General features: G+C 31.7%; 1 protein-coding gene across 1 annotated transcript in view; it reads left to right on the top strand.

Moving 5' to 3' along the window:
• Nucleotides 1–7,735, top strand: part of LOC108908059 (odorant receptor 33b-like) — a 13,007-nt gene extending 5,272 nt beyond the window's left edge. The window contains exons 5-6 of the mRNA XM_018711967.1: nucleotides 6,964–7,119; nucleotides 7,622–7,735. Coding sequence (XP_018567483.1) covers nucleotides 6,964–7,119; nucleotides 7,622–7,681 — 216 coding nt within the window. The 3' untranslated portion in view covers nucleotides 7,682–7,735. The remainder of the gene's footprint in view (nucleotides 1–6,963; nucleotides 7,120–7,621) is intronic.
• The last annotated feature ends 1,567 nt before the right edge of the window (nucleotides 7,736–9,302 follow it).

Here is a 9,302-nt window from a genome sequence, read left to right as displayed (position 1 = left end):
AATAATAATAATAATAATAATAATAATAATAATAATAATAATAATAATAATAATAATTTATTAGCCCAACAGAAGTAATTCCATTTATAGAGCTAAATTACATTGAAATATCTACATAATATAATTATAAAAAACTCAATAACAACAGAAGAACAAAAAACAAAAAAAAGAATTGAATATACTTAACCTAAGACATGTTACTTGAAGTAAAGATGGACATCAATTACGATCATGGTTTACTATACTCATACATAACATTTTCACCGAATAATCGTTTATATCGCAAGTGTTACAGATATAATTAAATGTCTTGCACATAAAATAAACTGGGGATTTTAACAATAAATTTGTGCAAGCCCTTGGCAAATAAAAAGTTGCATGATTCCTCATCTCAGCACGTGATAGTGGAAAACTTAGTTACTCTAGTAAATCTGGGATATCGATTTTATTATGAATTAGATTATCAAGAAATTTTACCGACTGACAACGCCTGCGGGTTTCTAAAGCTTGGAAGTTAAACATATTTAATAACGTATCGTGATTGAAGCCCTGAGCCCGATATATACCAGTAGATTTAAAAGACAAGAATTTCAAAAAACGCCTTTGAACATTTTCAAGGGCATCAGAATGTAATTGGTAATAGGAATTCGAAATCAATGAGCAATACTAAAGCTTCGATCTAACCTAACATACGCATAATACGAAATTTCCAAAGCTTTGATATTAGTAAACGGACTATAAACCCGCTCATTTTCCTGGCATTTGATTGTATTTGATAAATGTGATCAACAAAACTCAAACGGGATTCAAAAAAAAACTCCTAAATCTTTAATAATTGTTTCCACAGATTGCAAACTATGATTATTAATTTTATATATATATTTCGCAAAATTAATCTTTCTGGTAAATGTAACCACTTTACACTTAGCAACGTTAAGTTCTAACCTATTTTTCTTACACCACAGTTCAATATTGGCCAGATCATTCTGCAAGATTAAGTTATCTGAGGTATCATCAATTAATTTTCCTATATATTTTCAAATCAGCGAAAATTAGATTTTCACATTTCAAGACAGAACAAATATCATTGATAAAAATTAGGAAGAGCAATGGGCCTAAATTGGATCCTTGGGGGACGCCTGATGCTGCAGTAAGTCGCTGAGATTTGTATCCAATAAATGTAACGAAATAGACTCCATCTTTAATATAAGATGAAAATAGGTCCAACAATGCAGGGCTAAAACCAATTCCTCCCAGCTTTTTCAACAGAATGCGATGATCTATTCGATCAAAAGCCTTAGATATGTCCGTGTAGAGAGTCCAAAATATTTGATAAATATTGAGTAAAAACTAGCATGTTACTTTGGGTAGATTTACCGGATAAAAATCCATATTGGGTAGATGAAAGCAAAGGTCTGATGGATGGAATAATACGGTTGTACAGGCACACTTCGAACACTTTGGCAAAATTTGACCACAAAGCTATAGGCCGATAATTATTAACCAATGAAATGTCACCATTTTTGAGTATTGGATAGACTCTAGCCATTTTCCAAAAATCAGGAAATATACAAGTTTTGATCGCTAGATTAAAAATCATCTGAAGAGGCAATGAAAATACATAAAACCGTCCCTAATTAAAAAAGCCTGAATCTGGTCCGGGCCGGAAGTAAATCTTGGTTTAAGTTTTCGGAAAGAAATTTAAATTTCTTGGATCTCAAAAGATGGTAAAGAAATTGTTTCGTTGTAATTAAAATTAATATCTGGTGTGAGGTCAACAAAGCTTTACGGTAAATAAACACCGTTGAAAAAATTTGCAAAAGCGTTTACAATATCCTCAGGCTGAGTATAAATTTGACCATTGTATTTGATGTCTCCCGGAATTCTAGTTGATTTTCTTTTTGTCGTTAGATATGACCAAAAGAGCTTAGAATCTTGAGGTAAAGCATTTTGAACACACAATATATAGTTGTCGTATGCTACNATGCCTCGAAGTTCATGTTATAGATTTTTTATCAGTGGCACTGAAGCGGAAATGTTTTAGTTGGAATAGATATAAAATCCATGCAATTTTTTTCGACAGATGTCAGCATTATACTTATAGGGTGCTTTTTAAGTGGAGGTCAAAAATTCAGGGATGTATTCTGTGGCAAAAATATTTTTGTAAATGATTGTGGGGTCTTAGGACAGCCATTGTCCAGTGAGGAGGTGGCGGAGGTGTGGGCATCATCGATCATATTTGCCAAAGAAATATATATCACCCTGTATAATATTACAAATAAAATAGGTCACAATATGCGCCATCGTATTATCTTCACTTTTTGCTCCTTTACACTTTTTTGTATTCCAAACCGATTAACAACAAAACTGATTTATTTGATCAAGTGCATTTTTACGATACTCCTTAAATTATTTAAAATAATAACAAAATAATTAATTAACAATGGAATTACTTTACTATGATTTATTATAACAAATGTTGGAAGTGGCCACTTTCAGCCAAAATACATGCTTCAGATTTTCTTGAAATTGCAGCTCCAACACGTACAAAAATTCCAGAAGTAGCTCTTATCACATCACAACCACAACAAACAAAAAAAATTAATAGGGTTAATATCGGGTGATTTGGGTGGCCAAGGTTGACCTGGTTTTTGAGTGGCCCCGTCCAACTAAAATGTGGAGGAGCCCCGTCGTGCATAACACATTATTTCTCTTAGTAGTATTTCTCTCAAGTAGTTCAGGTAAAACGTTTTCAAGAAAATGTCTGTGGGAGGTACTGGTTAAAGTTCTTGGTAAAAAGTAAGTCCCAACAAGAAAATTTCCAATAATACCCAAACATAGATTCAAAGAAACTGATGTTGAAATTGAGATTTCATTATGGCATGAGGGATTTCATCAGACCAAACGTATTGTGAAAGTTTATTATAGCATCTCTGGAAAAATTAGTTTCGTCGCTAAACAATATGCCAGCGGTAAAGTCAACATTTTGTACAATTTTTTGCAAAATCCAGTGGCAAACTTGTAAGCGAGCAGGATAGTCTTATGGCAGTAAAGCTTAGACCCTTTGTATGTGATATGGGTAAAACTGTTGATTCTTCAGAACGGATCAAATACTTTATGATTTACATTACGATTTGTTGATTGATCTTCCTAATACTAGTATTTGGGTCTTCTTCAATTTCTTGTAGGATAGCTTCTTCCAACTCAGGCGTTCTAACACATTTATAAACATTCTTGGATTTGGAGTTGGATGATTTGGAAATCTTTCCATATAAATTCGCCTAGCCTCACTACCATTTCCATCTGCAAGACCATAAATGTAAACCATATTGGCCATTTCAGCATTTACAGATACATATGCCATTATTAAAACTCAATCTTGATAAAAAATAAGCTTAATTTGACAATACAAATATTAAATAAATGATACCCACACCTCCGTCACTGGTAAGTTTCTAAAGCTGATAATTTTTTGTTTCATACCTACTGTCATAACAAATACGCACACCGGATTTGGTTAATTAGAAATTAAAATTAAAAACTGTTTTTTTATTTTAATTTTTGACACGCTGTAACTGGACAATGGCTGTCCTAAGACCCCACATTTATATAACAAACACCTTTATTTTTGGCCATAGAATACGCCTCTGAATATCAAAATATAAAATTAACAAAAAGATCGGTATTGGGAATTGAATTGCAACTTTAAAACTCTCAGTTTCAGGGTATAACTGATCTTTCTGTAGAAATTTATATGTTTGATCTTTGTTTATGTTTTCCTGATTGACCATGAAGCGGTTTGGTAACTAATTTATTTTCTTATGTTCCATTGAATGAAAATGGAAGACTGTTCTTGCGTCGATAGGTTTAGAGGTGTGCAATTTTTATCTATTTGTACTATGTAGTTAAAGGAGTTGGGGTGCAGTTTCCAATTTTTCCTTAATTGTGTTCTGGTTAATATGTTAATATTTCCTCAATATATTACACCAAAAGAGTGTATAAGGATTGGAACGGTGAAGGTGTTTCCCGACACGGAAATATAAGACGCATAAAATGAGTATATGATTTTAAAGCAAACTGTTTCAACCATATTCTAACTGGCACTGCAGGAATGACAAACTATGACCACAGACAAAATAGGTATCGCCACAGACCGCTACTGGAATAGGCCAGCAGTTTTAAATTTCCGAATTGCCGATAGAGAACACCACCAGCAGAATCTTAGGAAGAATCAAATGCAGCGGCCCGCATTCTTACGTGTATCCCAGCAACATACAAACAACGGTTTGGCAATGTTGTCACGTGTACTTACGGATTTATTTTGTACACATTTTTATCAATGCCTGTTTTTGGCGTTACTATATTTATTTAAATATAGATATTGATAAAAATATTTTAAAGAATGAACGAATAGGTGCCTAGGTAGTCAACATAGAAAATCGGATATTCTGCAGCGGTTATTTAATCATAATTTGGTTAATTAGCTACTATTTTAATTTTTTTGGTATTGAAATACTGTAGAAAATATATTTCCAAATAAACAAAATTCGGAATAATATTTTAAACAGCTTGTTAATATACATTTTTTAATATTTGATGATAAATTTATTTAATACACAAGGTGGATTATTATTAGTAAGTCGCGGAATGTAGGTACAGGATTTTTGTTTGTATTTTGACATCCACTTATAGGTTTAATAATTAAAGATAGAAAAAAAAACTAAATACAAATGTACGACTTTTCCTTTATTTCTTTGGACATCAAAATTTGCTGGCATAAAATATACGTTTAAAGTAAAAAATAATTTAAAAAAATTAAAATTCATCCTTATTGAAATAACACACAACGGTTTTTATAGCTAACCTTTACATCAACATATATAAGGTGGATATCTAAAAACGAAATAACATTAAAATACCTACAATTTTTACAAATTTTCAACATGCAAGTAATTGTGATGATACAGTTGAAAATATGCTTTAATTTACTATTTATTGCTTTAAAAACAAATTCAGAATTATCAAACATTTCGTCCTGTATTTTTTCTTTCAATAAGTACTTGTAAATTTTGAGGGCTTTAATAGTATATTTTGTTGAAGTGTCCCCACAAAAATATGTCTAAAGGACTGAGATCGGGGCTGTTTTTTGGGCACCTAAGAAGTATGCGACGTCATATAGCAAACAGGCCGTATAACTCGGAAACGGTGCGTTGAATCAAAAAAATAATTTAAAAAATCTCTCCCACACTCCAGGTTCTGATTGTCCCTTCTGCGTTAAATGCAAAACATCCGAAGTCCGTATGTGGAAAATAAATTTCGGAAACAAGAGATGTGTGAGGTGATACAGTAAAAAAGGTCTTATAACTCGGCAACGGTGCGTTGAATCGAAAAAATAATTAAAAAAATCCCCCCCTACACCCATGGTTCTGATTGTCCGTTCTGCGTTGAATGGAAAAGGTCCGAACTCCGCATGTCGAAAAACAAAAAAGTTAGTCAAAATTTTATCAAAATGTAAACTGTAAAGGATCATTGATTGATGATTCGTTGTTTTTTTTTTAAATAAATTCCGTATTCAATTACTTCTTAAGGGTCCAGCCATTTTACAATGTTAATTTTTTTTTAAACACCTTGTGTCACAAATATGAGCACTACCAATGGCATCCATGATATGCAACACTTGTAATAATTATTTTGCCTAATTAAAGATATCAGCAATAAGAGACCAGTACCCCCATCTAAGGATACACAACCTGTATCTTGCAATTTTTTTAAACATACCTAGGTGTTTTTATCGTACCAAAGTGGAAGTCGATGCACAAATCTAAAAACATTAATTTCAAGTTTTTGAGTTCTCGCATTCCAAGGTGATAAAATAAATAATTAATTAAGTAAATTCATAGTTTTAATTTTTAACTTGATTTATTTTATTCACAAATGTGATTTCCAAACAAAAGATAGGTTCCATATCACTTTAATTACATAATTGAATGCATCGAATTTATTTGGCAGTTATCATTTGGCAACAAAGCCACCTCTAGAACTGCCGCCTATTACCATGTAGAAGAGTTACCACGCTAAATTTTATAGCTGGAAGCCGGCTAAGGAGACCCTGCATCCATTTTAGGCTGCCAATTTCCATAATTTAATACGCAGTCTGTGGCGATAAGCTATATTGTCTGTGCTATGACCTTTAGTTAGAAACAGACAGCTCAATGCAAATCAAATTTATATTCCTTGTTTCCCATTTTAGACAATTGCCTATTTTAACTCAAATGACTCTATTTTTTAAACACTCATACCTAAGGCATTTCTTTGGGTAGTAAATACTAATTTCTATGATACTTATTTTTCAATCCGCCATTTTAGAATTTCCTAATTAAAACCTTATATTCGTGATTGACGGCTTTGAAAACCACCAAGTAACAAGTTTCAGCCATATGCTTCAAATTTTGAATGCTTTTCCGATTTTTTACCTCCGCCATTTTGGATCCGCTAGCTTTTATTCAGGAATTTTCATGTTCGGACTTCAGATTCGTAATCAGCGACCCCAAAAACATACGGTAACAAAATTCAGGCAAAAATATTGAATAGAAAAATGTGTGACTTAAAGGAGTTAGTTAGACCCTGATCTGTAATTGGTTTCTAACCAAAGTATTTTATAAATTGTTTCTTTTCATTATAAAACTTCACCTTCCTCACTATTTCATCCTATTTTAGGGGATATTTTAGCGTTATACTAAAAAATGCAGCTAAAAGTACACACCATTTATGTACCTCCTCATATCTCTGATACAGAACCTTTTTTTTTGTGAGGCTGTTATTGTTGTTCTCAATAGAAAAATTTAATTTAAAATTGCAATATTTTAAAAAGAGTCCTTGTCCTAGAAAAAATAAGAACAAAGGTTCATACAAAAAAAGGAAAGAAAAAATTAAAAATGTACAGAAAAATGTTTCCAATTGCAGAGTAAGAAGATTCCATATGCAGCTTTCGAGTCAAATTGGGTTACTGCTTCAAAAGGCTATAAGAAAAATTTATTGATTTTCATATGTAGAACTCAAACACCGATTAAACTATATGCAGTCGACTTCTTCGAACTGTCTTTGAATATATTTATTAGTGTAAGTATATTTATTATTATACAGGGTGTGTCCAGAAATGTTTAATTTCGATATACAGAGTATAGAGTTTTTCTGCGAAATACTGTTTTTCTTTATAATTTCTGTAATCGTTACCACAAAAAAGAAAAATAAATAGATAATAAATTTTACGAAGAACAATCGATTCTTATAATGAGATGGGATTTTATTTTTCTAACGTTACTACTATTTATGACGTTATCTACATTTATTCCGTTCCTCTATATCTAATTTAGTTTTTTTAAGAGAATTTTAACCTTGTGTTTCCAAAAGTGTTTGACCAACATTTTTTTCTTAAATTGGTTTACTTTCTCTGCCAAGTATTTAAACCCTATAAAGTAGTTACATTGCTTTTTTTTGTGTAAGCTAAAATTATTCAGTAAATACCTACTTAATAAAATTTCATAAAAGTTGATGGGTAATTTTCCAAATCCGGGAGCAACAGAGCAACATCAGTAGTTAAACTAAACCATATTTTTTTCAGATATTGCGAACGGCATACTCCTACTACATGTTACTTAGGCAACTTTCGGCAGATGAGTAATTACTAATGAAATTTGTTATGTATTATATTTAATTTAATAGTTTCAGTTAATAATTGCACACAAATTATAACATTGATAAAAGTAGAGTGTACGATTAATCATAAATGATTTTTTTCATCATAGTACAATATAATGTATGTATTCCTAATACTAGCCATACATGACAGAGGAAGAGAAAATAAAAACAGTGGCGGCTGTTGACTTCCGTACCACGGAGGGCGGAAAAATTTAGGTGAAAAGTATAGAAAAAAAATTTAATATATGTGGGTACTTTTATTTTAAGTATTATGTATTGAAATATAAAAAAAATGTATTCAACATAATTTTTTATAATGAAAGTCCGTTCTTCTACTTTTGTCCGAAATAAACTTTTCAATTATTTTCCCATTAAAGTTTAGTATTTCTGTCATCATTGATTTTTCAATAGTCGACATTACTGTTAGTTTGTCTTTACAATCAATTTAAACTTTTACAATATGAGGATTGCTTTCGTTGTACAGCGAAAATAAAACGCTCTCTCAACGGTAATAATAAAGTATTTTATTGAAAACTAAGTTGTATAGAAAAAGACGTGTTGACGGTTTGAGTGTTTGTTGGAGAGTCTCTGTGTGTGGAGTCGGTCGTAGGTATATGAGTACGCATCTGGTCCCCGGCGGCGCCAGTCGGCTGTAGACCCTTCCTGGAACGCTGGTGCGTCCGGTGGCGTCCTGCTGGCGCTCTTGACGTAATGCTTAAAAATGGATCACTTGCGAACATGTGTACCCACAAATATTTTTAAAAACACACATGAAGCAATACGTAAGTAACAAATTACGTTTAATAAGAAAAAAATCCGTGAATAGCTATTATTTGGTTATGGTCGGACCAAACAGAGCCCAAACTGCATAGTAAAAATGCGCCACTCCTACTCCTTCTTTCAATGCTGCGCAACGGTAACCATGGCCACCGCTGTAAACACTTGACAAGTGTAGCGGAGTTTTTCAAAGAATTTTGCAAGTCGAGTTGAATTGGCTGCACATTACAAATTTAACACTTTTTAATGTGTTTCATAATGCTGATCTATTTAATTATCCAGATAACATTGTAAACTAATTTTTTTTACTATGAAAATTTTTAGGGAGGGCGCCGCCCCAGAGCCCCCCCGTACCAACCACCTCTGAATAAGAATCTAAAAATTTACAGTAGATGAAATCAATTTACTCGTGGATTTAATAGAAAAATGTAAATTTGTTAAATTTAAGTTGGCAAGGATATGTTCTTTCCTTGTAGAACAAAAAAAAACAAGTTTTGTTAATACCTGAGTAGGAATACTTATTTATTTGTAGCATATTTTATATATTTATTTTCTTTTCTTATATATTTGCAATTATACATATATTTTTTTAGCTATAATAAAATCTTGAATCAAAAATATCAATGAAGGGCTAGTATTATACTGAAATATCATAAAATAAAAGTATGTAGTTACACTTCTTATATAATATTGTAGTTATGTAACAATCCACTAAAAATTAGTCAGCATTTTGAAAAACAGATTTGTTGTTTATATGTCACAACTTAACTGAACCTTAAACTGTTCATTATTTCACAGAAATTAAATTACCTAATAGTTTTAGTGTA

The sequence above is a fragment of the Anoplophora glabripennis genome, unplaced genomic scaffold (genome assembly GCF_000390285.2).
Source record: "Anoplophora glabripennis isolate ALB-LARVAE unplaced genomic scaffold, Agla_2.0 scaffold152, whole genome shotgun sequence".
Taxonomy (NCBI): domain Eukaryota; kingdom Metazoa; phylum Arthropoda; class Insecta; order Coleoptera; family Cerambycidae; genus Anoplophora; species Anoplophora glabripennis.
This window is presented reverse-complemented; position numbering and strand designations above follow the sequence as displayed.